The following is a 16,497-nucleotide window of genomic DNA, read 5'->3' as shown; positions in this document are numbered from 1 at the left end:
CTGTATGGAGTTCACAGACATTAGACAATGCATTTCTCACTTGCTGGCTGGTAGCTGGATTTCTGTTGGATACTTGGGAGAAATTTCCATTCTAATGCCAGCATTGAATTTGGCACAGGATTTGCATCATTTATAGAAATTGCTACGCTTGGCTGTACTTCTGTTCATATAATCCTAATTACATGGTTTATTACGAAATTGCTGTCAGTTATTAGATTCTCACTCAGTTCCGATCTTCCTGGAAATGTAGAAATGCATTTTATTTCTGACCTAAGAAAACCTCTTTTTCTTATGGGGCGTGATGAAACTTCATTTCCCATGTTCATGGTATTCTGTGCTTCTGTACACTACTGTACTACATTGTCAGCTGAGATCTGTAGCTTCCTAGCATGAGTGAGTGTGGTCCTTAGATTGCCTTGCTCTCTTTTAATACTGTTGCTTTTATCCCTCATGGGCCTCATGTAAAACCTTGTTCATATTCTTCCATGATGTTCTTCTAGTGGATGCAAAGTAAGTTCTTTATTACCTTTATTCATTTTTGGCTTTAAAAAAAAAAAATCCTATTCCACACAGCCATATAAATGCCTTGTCTGGAGATTGGTGGGTCAGACATGGCCTGAGCTGGATCAGACCTACCAACCTGGTTAGATCTGAAGGGAGTTCTCCAGAACCACACCCATTGGTAGCTCTGCATTGTGCTTCAGTGCAGAGACCCCCTCATGGGGTCATCATGATGATGTTGGCAGAGGCCAACATCAAACCACAGTTAACATGGCCAGCTGGTCCAAACTAGCTCTTGGTGGAGATGCTGGAGTGTTTCTACTGTGTTCTCTCCAGCTGTTTTGTTCCATTTTCTCTAATACTCTAGCACTTCTTTATCCTACTGCATGAAAAAGAGGAGAAATGTGTTTGTGTATCAGCTGGTGAGTAAGGCTTTAAACTAAGGTGATGGGAGGTGAAAGCAACCTGTAGGTTAGGGCACACAGGAGTTACACGAGTGCCAAGGCAGGCTCTTGCAGCCAGTATTTCAAGGGAGGAAAGGGTAGGATTGGGATTGCCCTTTCTCTAGCAGTGAGCTGTGATCAGCTCAGTCCATCTCCTGTAATCATCACACCCTGACCATACTGTATTTCACATTCAGTTGTACTTGTCTTTGATTTAGTGGGTCTGTGTTTTACTTTGTTTTAAATTAAATACATAACTCCAGACAAGGATTGCCTTTTCCTGCAGCTGGGCTACGTGTGTTTGGCTTTCTCCAGGTATTTGGGGTTTTATCTGTCCTTTGTGAATCCAGACCGCTTCCAGCCGGCATGTGGGCTGCACTGTTGCATGTCACAGTGACTTTTGGCCCCTGTATTCGTAGTGATACAGCTAAATGACATGGGAAGTCTATAACAAGACTTGTGATTTTTGCTAAAAAGGAAGCTAACTTTGAATCTGTAATTTAGAGGCTCCTAGTGTCTTTCTTGGGGGAGCAGCATGTGATAAAGATTGATTTCCAAGCCAGTAGTAATGCTGTGACTTCCAGAAGTCCCAGCGAGTGTGAGATGGCCTGTGGAGAGGGCAGTGTTTCTCTGCCTGTAGTATGCATGTTTCAGCAGCTAGCGAGAGGAAGGAGCATAGATGCTTCTGGTTTGATGTTACAGCCTGAAAGGGTAATTTATACCCTACTGAAAATCGAGAACACACCTGTGCTTCTAGCTAGAAACCAGAAATGTTATTTTGTTTTGTTATACGTCATAGATTTTTTGGAAAGTGCCTGTTGCAGGATAGTTGACATATAATTTTACAAGATTACTTTATACCTCTGTTAGTAACCATCAGTGAACATCAAAAGTAACAACTTCAAACCTAGAGAAGGTGAAATGCATGTGACAAACAGAAGGTAAATCTTGCAACATTTTAACATTGCAATAGAGGTATGTCGTGTGTTTTCTGGTGCTTTGTTGCAAAGCTGATAAAGTGCTGAGTTGGTAGAAAGGCCAGGATGTTGTTGTAGTTATGAGGTGATGTATTTCTTATTGCATTTCCTCTTCTTGTATTTCCTGTTGGGAAGATGGGAATGTTAGCTCAAATGGGGTAAGACCGATGACAGGTTGGTCAGTGGCTGTAGATTTAAAAAAAAAACCAAAAAACAACAACAACAAAAAAACCCCAAACCAACCTGTGTTGCTGTTTGCTCAGTATAGATGTTGTTTTTGGAAGGAGGAAGGGTTAATAAAAACTGAAGGCATATCTTTTTTCCCAGAATGGATACCTTCCTATGCACGATCCTACATGTGGAGGAGGTAAGGCTGGACAGGAGATAATTTCTTGTAGGAGGAATAAACTGGGAGAATGTTATGAGGAAAGCAGCACACAGGGAAAACACGGCTGTCAGTGTGTGGAAGGTGGAGGAGAGATGCGCAGGTGCATTTCTAACATCAAGTACAATGGGGAAGTACACATGGGTGCTGGCAGAGAACAGATAGTATGTGCCAATACCAAGTGCACACATGTTCTGCAACTTCTGTTACCTAAGTTATGTCAAGCATAATTCTTCCCTTGGCTTGGGAATTAAATCTTAATGGGATTGAAATCAATGGCACAGTTTACACTGACCTATCTGGTGCAATTGTTTTGTCTTGGGTACATGTTTAGGCTTTCCTGTTCTGCCAGTAAGTGATAGCATGAAAAGCTTGTGATCTTCTTAGGTAAACTACTGCAGCAGAAATTCTGGTGGTGTTTCATAAGGAAAACAAACTTCTCTATTTCCACTGACCTCTTTCTAAAAGGCTTTGAGATTTTTTTTTTTTTCCTTCTTGTTTCTTTTAATTCATCCTGATCATTAAGCTCTCAAGGGATTATCTTTCACTTCTCTGTGTTGGTTTTTTTAATGTATGGTAGTGAGACCCAGTGGTCCTCAGTGTGAGGAGGCCCCTGAGCTTAACCTAACACAAGAAGGACACTACACCTTTTCATTTTTCTTGTGTATCTCATGTGAATTCTAATAGTTTTATTTTTCGTATCAATTATTCGATTTACAAGATCACAGTGTATTCAAAGATGCTGAACGCAAAGCTTACTTTATATAGCAGGTACAGCTGTTCTGAGTGATAACTTTGTTTCTCTAGCTGTTCCCTGTTTGTGGCATAAACTGTGACTTTGCAGTTTCCTATTGAACAACATCACCTGAACTTGAAGCATTTTTGCCACTGTGAGTGACTTTCTCTTGAAGAAGGGCTGCTTGATTATGAAGTTGTGGGTTGGAATAGACAAGGAATCAAGAAAAATTTCAAAGCTCTACCACATCAGGACCTGGGAGGAGTGTTTGTTGTACAAATTGCTGGTAAAATGATTTCTGCTGCAAGCAGGAAAGCTTTGTATATCACTGCATGTGTGGTTTCAGTAGTGCTTTGTTTTTATGACTACAGATATCTTGGTTAATTCTAGTGATTTCTAAATTAATGATTACCCACACATTCTCTTGCTTTAGTATTTCCTGGAGATTCAGAAATGTTAATTTGGGAATACCTTGAAGTAACAATAATCTGTGATAACAGCTGCTAGCAACTGCAAATTAAGATATAGCTATTTTCAGTTAGAAATAATTGTTGCTTTTCCATAAGGACTTGCTGCTTTTTGGTTTTGGTGCCGTTTGCAGAGGAGACACTTGCAGTTTTTATGATATTGTGTCCCTTGCTTTTGTTTTCCAGAATATGACAAACTGGGCTTTCTCCTGAACCTGGACTCAAAATTGTAAGTAGAACAGTAGGACTCTTCTTTGTTTCTGTAGTTACAGATTTCTGTTGTAAGCAACTTTTATGTCAGCTGGGCAGTTGGCTCACTGGACTATATACTTCTACCTGGGACAGCAAAGTCCTGCAGCAACCTGGCAATTACGACTTCTTTCCTTACACTAGGCTTTGCTGGCTGGCTTGGATTGTGGTTCACTGTCATTAATTCCTTAATGACTGATCAAGAGGCTGTAAATGTCCACCTGAAGCCATGACTGTCAGTCTGCTCTAGATATCCTACTGTTAATCTTCCAAATGAGGAAAAATGTATTAAACATTTGAAAGCAGGAGGAATGTCAATCTGCAATTTACTGGGATGCTTAGAAGTTTATATTTCTTTTCCAATTGTTTCTTTAAACTGGAGTGGAAAGAACCTCAATGCAAGGCAGTGACAATTTGCTATGTCAGAAGAACAACAAAGTGCTGAAGGATGATACTTGTCATGCTTTGCCATAAATCAGTCAAATTGACACTGAACTTCTTAACACTAGGGGTCACTAGCGACTCTGTTTCAGAGGTCAACAGCCTCGCAGAAATTTTGGTATTGGGAGCAAAAAGATTATTGAGAACCTTCTGCCTCTACTACTTAAAAAGGCACTGAAGCAATCCAGTGGCTTTGAATGACTTGAGGATGCATCGCCTGTACAATGTATCATGTTAGTATAAAAACTGTTCTTAATGTTTGGAAAGTTTCACTGTACTTATAGGGTGTAACATTAAAGTTCTGAGTTTAGTCTTGCTGAGCAGCTTGGGATCTTCCGTAATGAAATAAAAGCCTCATAAGTGTGTTGGGAACTGCTGTTCGCAGGAAATGAGAAAGCCTCTAGGTAGGAGGATTTTTACAGAAGCAGCTGGGTACATAAACTCAACTGTAGTAATTTATCTGGCAAAAAGGTGCTGTAGAAGAACACGTATGGGAAAGAAGGACTATTGATTTCCCTCCCCGTCCCCCCAAAGGCTCTGTGTTTCATTCAGTGTGCAGGAAGGATGGCATTTACTGCATGAATAACTGGTCAAGTTTTCTTTCCGGTCTTATTTAATGTAGTGTTCTGTGCGGTTTTTGTTGCATGCTGTCTGGAACCTGTGGTCATTGCACAGTTACCAATTGCCGTTATTGAATTTTCTGTATTGGGACATCCTTGTGATTTAGAGACAATAGCGTATGTACCCTTACAACGCTGTGGGATGAGATGATACGTTATCTTCAATTTATACATGTAGAAGTCAAAGCAAAGAGACTAGCCCAAAATTGTGAAGTGGGGAAGTAACCTTTGGATGGACATCTTGGTGTTGGTAAGGGAAAAACGTTTTTTAAGTTTTTAAGTAGTTTGATTTCCCCCCGCTCCCCCGACTACTCTGCATATTTTATAATGTCTGATTTATTGAACGCACCCATTGACTGTCCACACGCTTTTGGCGTACCAGCTTTGGATACCAGCCTGCTGTGTCCAAACCACTGCTTTAGTCTTGCTCTTCCTATTCCTTCCTCTGTGTTCAGTATCATTTCCGTTGTCGCTTTTAGTAAGTCCCTTTTAGCAAGTCTACCTTCCACTCAAGCCTCTGTTACATCCTTTTTTTTCTCTTCCTTGCCGACTTATCTACTTTGATTACAGCTCTCTGAGACATGGCCTGCTCCTTCTTGTACTTTAGTATGAGGCCAAGTGAAGGTTTTTACCTGCTGGAGGGCTTCCAAAACCCTAAAATTTTTTATTAAAACCTCCCCATGATAGAAACTCTCCATTATTTTTGATTAAAGAAGGATTTTGTTGACTACTTAAAAAAAAAGATATTTATATAGCATCCTAAATGTGCATATTTGCTTTTCATAGCCATAAAATTAGCTTATGGAAAGGCTTGTAATAAAATCAGCATGATTAAAATAAATGTAATGAGGTTACGTTAAGGAGCAAAGAAAGTAAGTACTATACATAGGTGAAATCACTTTTTCTTTTTACTGTAATTGTCCTTTTTTGGTTTTAGGTTTGGGGGGGTTTTCCTTTTTTTTGGGGGGGGGGGGGGGGGGGGGGGGGGGGGAGGGGGGTGTTGTTTTTCTTTTGTTGTTGTTGTTTGTTTCTTCTATGGAAGTAAAACTGGCCCTGCTTTGAGAATGAACGTGATGACTTGCAGAGTTCCCTTCCAGCCTGAATTATTCTATGATTTTTTTTTTTTCCCAATAGCAAGGGAGCCAGGAAAAAAAGCTGAAAATACCATAATGCATACTAAATAAATTTTGAAAGAAAAATGGGTGACAGCCTAGAGGAATTTGCTGCTGTTCCACAAGTTAACCATGTGTGGTCAAGGTACCAAATGCATCTTCTAAGTATGCAATGAATTCAGTGCTTTCTGTGACTCAGTCTTTCTGGTTAAAAAAATTTGCTTAGAGTTGAAAGGGATAATATGTTCTGCACTGACTTTATTGGAGGAAATTTAATTACATCTTTTGTTGTGATACAGTTGTTCTGGTGGAATTTTGCCATAAATCATAACTTTATAGGGTTCACTTAATTGACAGCATGTGAGAGTCTAGTGCAACAATTAGTTTTGTCTCTTTTCCTTATCTTTCATTTGTTCAAAATCTGCTCCTGGCTATGTTAGTTAATGTAATTTAAACTAATGACCCAGAGGACTAATCTTTTCTACAAAGCTAGATCTTCATTAAAACTTAAGTGTTCTGACTTTTAAATGACATTATGCAGAGGAAAGTGTTTGACATGAATAAATAGTAATGTGTCCATTTGCCTTTGCATCTTTAACTTTTTCATCTATTACTACTTTAGTGTCCTCTACCCTGTAGATGTCCAGGGCATGTTATTCAGGTATAATACATTCTGTTGTGGTTATAGCAATGTAATGATTCTGTTCACTGTTCTTCTTTGAGATCAGGGAAATGGTAATGAAACCAGATTTGTTCACGTTTGAAAGAAAATCTGTCAGAAGTACTTGAGAAGTGTTTTCTGTGGGAACTGTATGTCTGATGCGTGCCTTGCTATAGTGTTAGGGAGGCTGGTATGGCCAGGAATCTCACCTGGAAGGGGATGGCCAGTTTTAAAGATACTGTACAGTTGCTTCACGGAAATGACCGGTTCTGACCAGACATGTTGTTGCTCTGAGCTTGTCAGAAAGGAGAATATCAAGAAGGAAGATGCTTCCTTTCTGCTGCCTGTGCTTAGGCTAACTCTTCTTTAGAAAGTCTTTTAGCTTTTAAAAAGCAGGATGATATCCAGGTAGCGATTGTTAAAATACAGGATGAATGGAAAGCTGAGGACATCTGTAAGCAACACAGTTTATGAATTAGTTGTTTCCATAGTCAAACCAAGACCTAAGACTCCTCAGGACCAGATTAGCGAAAAAGATCTGTGCAAGAGGAGTTTATCTTTTAGTTATGCTTGTACCAACCATAACATCATCACCAAAATCGGAGTATCAAACCAAAATATGCCCAAAATACAGAAACAGGCCAGTTGCATCAGTTTCTCCCAGGTAAAGAAGATTCCCAAGCAGCGGAACCACATACCATTCAAAAACCTTTAAGAATGAAATCCAACATTTACTGGTTGTGTAGAGAAAAGTACTTATACTGGTTGTGTAGAGAAAAGAACTTATACAAAAAATATGCTACAATTCACAGGTCTTAATTCTTGGAGGGACCAATAGTTCCTGAACAACTTAAGGCCGTCAATCACGTTAGTGACTCAGCCAGCAGATTACTAGGTGCCACCAAATGTCAAGATTTGCAGTTGCTTTCTGTCCTGCTTTCTAACATCTGTGCTTGGCAAAGGGTTGCATGCTTTTGTTATTATTGAATATTTATATTGTAGTAGTTCTTTGAGGCTGGCCAGGTTCTAGAAACACGAGTCTCATTCACTACAAATTCTGAATCATTCTCTGAGCAGAATCTTATGTTTGCATTGAATTAAATGAGATTTCTGCAGGAGGATCAGCATATGATCATGTAGTTAATTACAGATGGTATCTTAATGCATATTTAATGGGCCCAGCTGAAGGTTGCATGGTTGTTCTTTATTCTGTCACGTACTACTCTGTGAATGCCTAGTTTAGTCACCTTAACAATTACTTTGAGTACAGCCTGGCATGTTACAAGTGTAGAATCACTTGTCTTGCGCATGTGCAAAGCTCCTGTTTTGTAATAATTCCTGTGATTTGGGGGCTCTTCCCTTGCGTTGGTCGCTCTCATGCTTCTATACCAGCTTTCCTTACTCTACCAGCATGCCATTTGCTCTGCGAGATGGAAGCTAGGGACTGCTACTTCTGTCCTCATTTCAAACTTATCCTTCGAAAACTCTTTTGAAAGGTACTTTAGCAATTAAGTTGGTGATTTGATGCTTCTAAAAAACAGCCAAAAAAGCTCCCCTTGGGTGACAGTGGATCTTTTCACCTGCTGCCACAGTCAGCTCGAAACCTTGGATGTTAAAATCTCAGCTGATGATTGATGGAGGAAGTGTCCCAGGGTTTGACTTTGACTGGGGAAGAACCATTCCTTCAAAGTTTTGCGAGTGTTAGATGATGTGCTTGAGCTTACTGGAATCATTCTTCGCTTACTCTCTATCTTTTTGTTTATTATAATGTGTTAACTTCAGAGAGAAAGTAAATTTTTTTTTTTGACGGTAGAAACAGGCAAAAAATATTTGCCACCTCAATTAGAAAAATGACTGAGATCATGTTAATGTGGTCAATCATACTAACATTGTTAATATACTGTATTTATACAGTATATGGTATATATCTTATATTGTGTACTTCGGGAATTTTTAGGCAGTATTTAATTAAAAGGAAGAACATTTTTTCCAGTGGGCTCTGTGCTTTGCTAGAGATTTTGTGATACTGTGTATTTACATGTTTGTCCAATATTATAGAGTAGATTTGGGAGGTGCAAAAAAGATTTTTTTTTTTTTTTTAAATATTCATGATAATTTCAAACTTAGCTTTAAAAGGAAAGACAAAGAAATTGAGTCCTTTGGGGGGGGGAAGCCAGAAATAACAACCTTCACCCTGCAAACTCAAACGAAACTTGATCTAGACTTTGAAAAGACTGTAAAAATGGAGGGAGTTTGGGCTAGGGAAACACACAGATTGGGTTACTTCTGTTTGTTGAAATTTCTTTACTTCAGAGCTTTAATAAAGAAGAACTGAAACAGAGCCCCTTTCCCTCATTTTGTTTCTAGGTTGGGAGGTTGCTTTGAAACCGTTTGTGTCTGTGTGGTGCTTTGCCATTAAGCACTGTAAAAATAAGCAATAAACGTGTTGGAATGCTGGACTTTCCCTGTGCCTGCTGCTGTGGGATTTCTTTGTGCCCTGTTTCCCTCCCCATTTGTCTTTTTCTATTTCTGTGATCCTGAGGAGGCAAAAAAGAAGCGAAGCGTGAAGTCCCAATGATCTCCTGTCCTGCCTAGGCAGGAGTAAGAGTGCATGTCACGGGTGAAATGGAGGGATTCTGACCATCACAAGCAAGAGCATCCTGATGCTTTTTCTGAAAGATTATTTCAAGGCTTAGCATGCTTTATGACTTTGGTATTTTCCTGGCAGTTGGTTATTTATTTCTCTTCCACTTCAGATTTTTCTTTGACTTTTAATTGATGTCCTTCTACCTAATCTCTTCCAATCTGTACTAATGGTTTGAGCATTTCAAATATTTAAGAAAATGAACCCTAGCTAATCACAGCAATTCCATTACTGCGCTGTTTGTTGTTCATCCATCAAACCTCCCACGTTCGGGTGGGATGTGACTGCCATGCCTGGGGTTTTGTTTGTTTGTTTGTTTGTTTTGCTCTTAGCTCATTTAAATTTTTTTCTTTTTTTCCAATTTTGATCCTTTGGAATTCTCATAAGGGTTTCTCATGTGAGTCTCTGTTATCTAGCTTTGGGATTCCTGTGTTAGACACAGCCTTGGTTGATGAAGAAGATGAAGACTGTAGAACTGAGAATTACTGGCTACTTAGATCGAACTGATTCATTACTTGATTTGTTAAGTGCAAACAGAGTAAAAAAACCCTATGTTGGTGCTTTTAAAAGGGCCAGTTTCCTGAAGCTGGATGTAATTATGAACCAAACCACGTGGGAAAAGAATGTAAAGCAAAAAATATGAATGGCTGGGCATTGTTTAGAGCAGTTTTACACTGTTTGCCACAACAAGTTCAGTTTCATAAGAAAAAAATGTTCATGGAAAATAAGTTTTACCAAGAATATAAGGGAAAACAGTGATAATGTATTTGTAGAAAATGTAGAAGTGTGCAGTAAATACATGGAGTTTTGTTCTGTTTGGATGAGGAAAATAAAGTGCTTTCCTTAATATCAACAAAAAAAATTCAAGCAGCAGATACTTAAGTTTATGTGCTTTAGAATTGCTATGTCTAGACAACTTTCTTGCAAGAATTTCTAAAGAAGTAGCTTTTTGGACTACTAGAGATTATTAATAAATCTTCATATACTAGGGGTTCTCTGTGTTCTTGGCGGAAAGTTCATGTACAGATATTTTAAAAGCAAAAGGGAATGACTCGTAAGCTTTTAAATTCGATTTTGATTCTGAGCACAGTACCATAATGGCCAATATAAGTTTCCACCAAAAAAAAAAAAAAGTTGCATTACATAGAGTTCCAATTAGTGTGCATATTAAATAGGAAACACTTTTTGTTAGATGGTCTTGTTCTTCAAGTGAATGGCCATGAAGGTGCCTGGTATGCGTGAGATTGATTTCTTTCTTGATATGTTCCTCTTAGGACTGGGTTTGCACATCTTGTGTTCTTTTAACCAGCCAGACTAGTTGTATAAAAACTGGGAAGTCTATAAAGAAAAGGCTCAGTTCTTTTTTTCCCTCCATATCTGTAAGGTGAAACACTTACTTTACTTGTAGTTTTTCACCACAGTAGCATTAACCTAATTAGGTGTATGGTTTTTTGTTTGTTTTCCTGGGGTGGATATGGTTACAACTAGTTAACTTTACAAGTTGCTATTAACTGTTGTTTGAGCAAAAATTTTTATAGATTCACAGAAGGCTAAATTTACTTGAGTAGCAAAACCCAATTCAGGAATTTATCTATAAGCTCATAAACGACATGGGGCTCTCCTGTTGCTTTACCCTCTTGGGAGAAGAGCATATAAAAAGCTACACTTCATGTCCTTCCTTCAGAAAACTGCTCTAAAACTCAGAGATAAAATACTTTAGTTTTAGACAGCTTCTGCAGTGGTAAGCTTGTTAAGTTTCTAGTTACTGAATATCCCCCTACAAACACCTTCTTACTCTCTGAGTAACTTATGAAAATTGAATGGATTGGGCTATCTAAGCATTGATCATTCCCAAAACTTCAGTTAAAGAGGTTAGAAATACTGCGTTAAGACCATTAAAGGAATTAGTCTCATTCTAATTCTAATTGGCTATACAGTTTACTGCAAGGACTAGATGTTCTGTGGGATCATGGGTTTTGATAGGGGTTTATGTTAAAACGCTGGCATTCATCATTGTATTCTTGATATTGGTCATAATGAACAAAGTACTAGCACGCATTGTGGAAACAGGTGATTTGTTGCTGCCTGTCCTCAATCAAAGCAGTTGCGAGCTTGTTAAACTGATGCAAGAGTTGCCTCTGTTGGAAATCCCAAAGGCATCATGTATGTGATCACCAAGCATCAACTCTTCTGCACCTGCCTGGCTTGACATAGATCCCTTCTTGCAGGCCAGCACTGTTCCACTTCCAAAGAGAGATCTACTTTCCTTTTGTTTCCCCTTCTTTCCTTTTGTTTCCCCTTGGAAATGTTTTAGGGAATCCTCATCTGGTGGTTGAATGGAAATCAAGTGTATTCCAGCAAGGGAACATTATACTGTTTATCAAGCCTGCCTCTGAAGTACGACACTTACTCTGAAGAACACTCTTGCTGTGGTATCTAGACACAGCTTAGTTGTCAGATCCTAATTTATATTTTTCTGTAGCTGGCTGTGAGGAGGTTTTGTAAATGGGGTGTATGGGAAGAGACAGCTTACTTTACTCAGCCTGCCTCTAAATTTGTCTTCTGCATTGCTGTAATGTGACCAGAGGCATCAAAGCTTTGCTGTCTGTATGTGCTAAGAATGCCATACATACATTTTAAGAATATGTAGTAGGTCATCAAGGCAGGGAAGAGTTTGGTGGAACAAACACATACAGACTTCTTGCATGCTAGGGAAGGACAGTAAAACCAAGACATGCTTTTAACAGCTGTGATTATAATCTATTAGGTAAGAAAACATATTTCATTTGTGCTGAAAGGAAGCAGGAAGCTTTATTGCTGTGCTTGAGAAGAATTGCCTAGCAGAAGAGAGGGTGGTGACCTGCCAGGTAGTGACATGCTGTGCAGCTGTGATCCTTAGCTTTCTACAGAGATGATAGGCTACAGGAATGCTAGGTGAGAGAGATTGAAGGAACCCTGTTAAATATAATCCAGAGCTGTATTTTATTTTACTTGTTCTGTTCCCAGTCTTATGACTGGAAACCTGACAGTAAGTCTTGCTTAGTAAAAATATAATTATTTTTACTGTTTAGAGTTGTTCCGGGACTGAAGGACAAGGCAAGTTTTGATTAGATTGATAAATTTAGAATATGCTTTTTCCTTGAGGAAGCATGATGTTGCTGCAGCATCCTTCACAAATCTGCACTGAAGTAGTACTCTGAAGGACCCCAGACCTGACAGGGACTGGTGGGAGAGCTGGTGTTGTGTGATGCCCATTGCAATGAACAAAACATGATGAAAGCTACTTTGCAGCAGGAGGGTTACTTACAGCTGCGTCTGATGTGCCACGTCGGAGAGGGAGTCGCGTAGCAGTTGTTGCTGTAAGATGTTTGTGAGGTTATGAATGTCTGAATTGAATTGTGAGGCTCAGATGAGGTTTTGTTATGAAATACTTTGTACTCTTACATTACACAGAAGCCCATGTGATTCTTTCTCAGCTCACAGCAGAAATGAAAACAGGCAGAAATGCTACTCCTGACACTGGCTGCAGCCCTCATCCTGCTCTCAGCAACGAGAATCAGGACCACAAAGGGAGGGACAGAAAACTGACAGAACGTGTATGTGCTGTTTCTTCTTGTCTGCCATGCAATCTGTTCCAGCTCTTTAAAGAAGGATAAACTGAAAAGCCAACAAACAAAATGCTTTTGATTTGCATACTGAATGTGTTTGGATACTTCTGTTTGATTTCAGACCTTTTAATTCCTACTTAGATTCCCCCTGGCTCTTAAAAGGGTTAATCTTGAAGACCTGTAAAATGTGAGCAGTGTCCTATACAGCTGCAAAATATTGAGTGCCTTCCTCCTTCTCCTTTTCATCTTCTTTAGTGACCCTTCTTTTACGTCATTGAAGGCAGAAATCCCCAAAGGTGGTTGTGTCATTTGACTGTTTGATTCAGGGACTCTGATCTGTACAGGATTCAAAGCAGTATTTTATCCATGATGAACTCAGGCTCAGGTGATTTTGTGAAGTGTTGCTATTTTGATGAATTAACAAGGAGGAGAGGATTGGATTTGTCCTGTTGAAAAGTGAAACCTATTTCAATGCTTAGCCTTGGAATTCTCCTTTAGCCTGTACGCCAAACATCTTAGAAAACCACTTCTTTCTCTCTTTTGGAGATCCACAAATAATCTCTTTCTGATGTAGGACTGATGTTCAGTGAAGCTAGGAGTGATACAAGATGAAGGAAGGTCTGATTAATTGGGCTGTTCACACTTCTTTGAGACAAACTTTATTCTGTTCTCTGACTCATCGTGGTTACATATGGCAGTCTGGATGTTGGTTGGATGGCCTTTTCAGACAAGCAGCTGCTCTTTGAAGTAAAAAAAAAAAAAAAAAAAAAAAGAAGAAGAAGTTATCTTAGCAGAAGAGCATTCACTAGAACAATGTATGGAGCAAACAGGAGAGTTTTTTGATCTGGGTGGCTCTGCAAGTGTTCTTACTGTTAAGAGTTCTGGCTATTCTTAATTATTTACCCTAAAGCAGTTTGGATTTTTGTTAGTTTTGTGAAGGCGTGTTTAGTCCCAGTATCTGTGAGGGTTCCTCCAGGTCAGGGTTATGTTCTGTATTTACAGCAAGGTTTCTGGAGGAAACATTTTCCTCCCAATATGTAGCCTTACTTTTCTTAAGACTTCAGTATGGTACTTACTAACTGATGTCTGTTTGAATTCATGACATCTGTCTCTAATATGGTCAGTGAAGACAGCTTTTTTGGTCTACTACTTCAGAAAGAAGAGTGAGAAAAATTCAGAACCTCATGACGATATACAGCATTTTGTAAAACTACTGTTAAACCACATTCCCTAATTGTGAGGTCACCTCTTTGTACTCTCTAAAGCAATTTATTCACTGACCAGTGGCTTTTTCCTCTCAATTTCAGTCCAGCCTGGGGGGGGGGCGGGGAAATTAAAGTCCTTGCCATATCCAGTCTTCTTTTTCTTTGGTTAAGAGGAGTTAAGTTGTTACTCCTTCCCAGGCTGTCCAGATCTTCCAAAGAAAAGTTTAAAGGGCAACCTTTATTACCCGTACCCCTGCAAAGTTACCAAAGAAACTGAAAAGGGAGGGTGTTGTGAAATGTTCATGTTAAAAATTTGCTACCAGGTAGCTGAGAGAGATTTTTCCAAGTGGGATTTACTCCCCTAAGGTTTGGTCTCTGCCAGTTGCCTGTGCAATAGATCTGCTACTGCAACAGAAAGGGTTGAACTTCCTTTGTGGGAAAATAAAAATGGCCAGACCAAAGATTCACCTGCCCCAATGTCTCATCTCAAAATGCTCCCTGGAATTGTTTAGGGAAGGAGAAAAATACACCATCGTGAAGCGATCCTTGCTCCAGTGTCCTTCCCCAGCTTCCGTGGAGAGGAAGCTTTTGTCTTCCCAAGTTGGGGATGCTGTTATGCATCTTGATAGCTTTTGATCCCATCTATACATCTGGCTTCTATTACATACTGACATAAAGAAATCTACCGATTAACTGCATATTACATGAAAGAAGTGCTTCCTTCTGTCAGTGTTTTACTGTCTTTAGAATTATTTTGGTTGATGTTCTAATAATATGGGAAATAGTGAACAATAAATCACTGTTGATCTTTTCCATAGCATTCTGCTAGGAAATGATGTCTCACACCTAGGTAAACACTGTGAGTTTCTCTGAAATGAAGTGTTCCATAGCCTGGCTGTGTTCTGCAATGAAATGAACTACATTTTTCAGAAGGAAGATTTGGTGATTAAAACCTTAGTGTAACTGATTTTCTCATTTGGTATTTAAAACTGCTAAGCACTGGATTTTGACATTCAAATCTACTAAACTGTAGTATCCGCAGACATAAAACTGTAATTTTGGCTGTGATGCTTCAGGAATTCTTAGTTGATCTTTTTTTTTTCCCCACAGCTGTAGGCTTTGGGGGAGTATCTTTGTTCTCAGATGTACCGATTCCTACTAGTCTGAGCAGGGGATTCCTGGATTCTGATTGGATTGAAATATTTATTCTCATCTCTTTAGCATTTGTTTGTCTCTCCTGGACCTACACTGCTGGATTCATTACACAACAAATAGAAGAACACTGTTCCTGATCCAAACAAAGCATTGCCTGTTTGTAGATGTAACAGATGAGGGTTGGTGATGAAGACCTAAGGCTTACAGCAACAAAATTATGACATTTCAATTTATCTTCTTGCATTCCTTCATTTGGCCAAAAATAGATGTGATAGGTGAGCATTTTATTTCCCATCAGACTTTTCACTGGCTCACTTTTTATGGCCATTGTGCTAACAGTGAGTTTTTAGAGGTACTTAACTAGAAAATCACAGCACTTAATTTTTGCAAGTTTTGAGAATTGCATGTTCTAGTATTAGGGAGCACTATCATTTCTGACTTTGGGGAAACAGAGTTTATTTAGACATTCTTTAGACAGTTCTTTCAGAAAGCAGTTCGGGTAGGAATCCCAATTGACTGCTGAGAGAGTTTTTCTTGACTACTAAGTGAGTCTTAACACATCCCATCTTCAAAAAGGTGACTATCCTCCATTAGGTCATCCTTGTCTCTGATCTGTAAAACCAGAATGCTGATACTTATTACTGAAGAGGGAATAGATAGAAGTCCAGTAATATACACTCAGGAATTATGTTGATTATTAGCAAGTTACTTCATCATTAAGTTACAAGTTTGTCCAAAGATTAATAAATAATCGAAAACTCGGGGAGCAGTCATCTTCATATTTTTGACTTTTTTTTTCTTTCTTTGGTAAACAGCTGCCTTCTGTGAAAATAAAATTTCTGTATTTCATGCGTTTTGTTTAGTCTAACAATTGGTATTTCAGCCAGTTTCTCCTTTCCATGTTTCTTTAAAAACACAAACAAACAAACCCTCAAATGGACTGTTTTCTTTACTCCTTATCTGTGTCTATTTGAACACAATTCTGCTTTTTCTCTGTGCTACTAGTCTTAAAGGTAAGATGTAACAGAAACAGAAATTTAAAAAAAAGGGGGAAAGTTTATAAAAAACAAAGGAGATCAGGGATATTACTCAGTTCTTGGAGGAGTATGCAGCATGAGGTCACATACAAAATGTGCCATGGACTTTTCTTGGATTTTTTAATCTGCATCCTTTGAATCTGGTTTTATAAACTCAGCATTTAGTTTCTTTATTTACTTATTTTAAACAAACAAACAAAACCTTTCTAAGTTGAAAACTACTGATTCTTTTGTCCACAAGGACCCCAGCACTTTT

At 38.8% G+C, this 16,497-nt stretch overlaps 1 protein-coding gene across 7 annotated transcripts in view; it reads left to right on the top strand.

Annotated features, from left to right (window-relative positions):
* The window catches only part of ST3GAL3 (ST3 beta-galactoside alpha-2,3-sialyltransferase 3), a 183,178-nt gene that overhangs the window by 45,011 nt on the left and 121,670 nt on the right, over window positions 1-16,497 (top strand). For all 7 annotated transcript variants that reach the window (XM_075711378.1, XM_075711376.1, XM_075711372.1 and 4 more), the window contains one exon: window positions 3,696-3,738. In XM_075711378.1, coding sequence (XP_075567493.1) covers window positions 3,696-3,738 — 43 coding nt within the window. The remainder of the gene's footprint in view (window positions 1-3,695; window positions 3,739-16,497) is intronic.

Source organism: Pelecanus crispus, chromosome 5, assembly GCF_030463565.1.
Source record: "Pelecanus crispus isolate bPelCri1 chromosome 5, bPelCri1.pri, whole genome shotgun sequence".
Taxonomy (NCBI): domain Eukaryota; kingdom Metazoa; phylum Chordata; class Aves; order Pelecaniformes; family Pelecanidae; genus Pelecanus; species Pelecanus crispus.
This window is presented reverse-complemented; position numbering and strand designations above follow the sequence as displayed.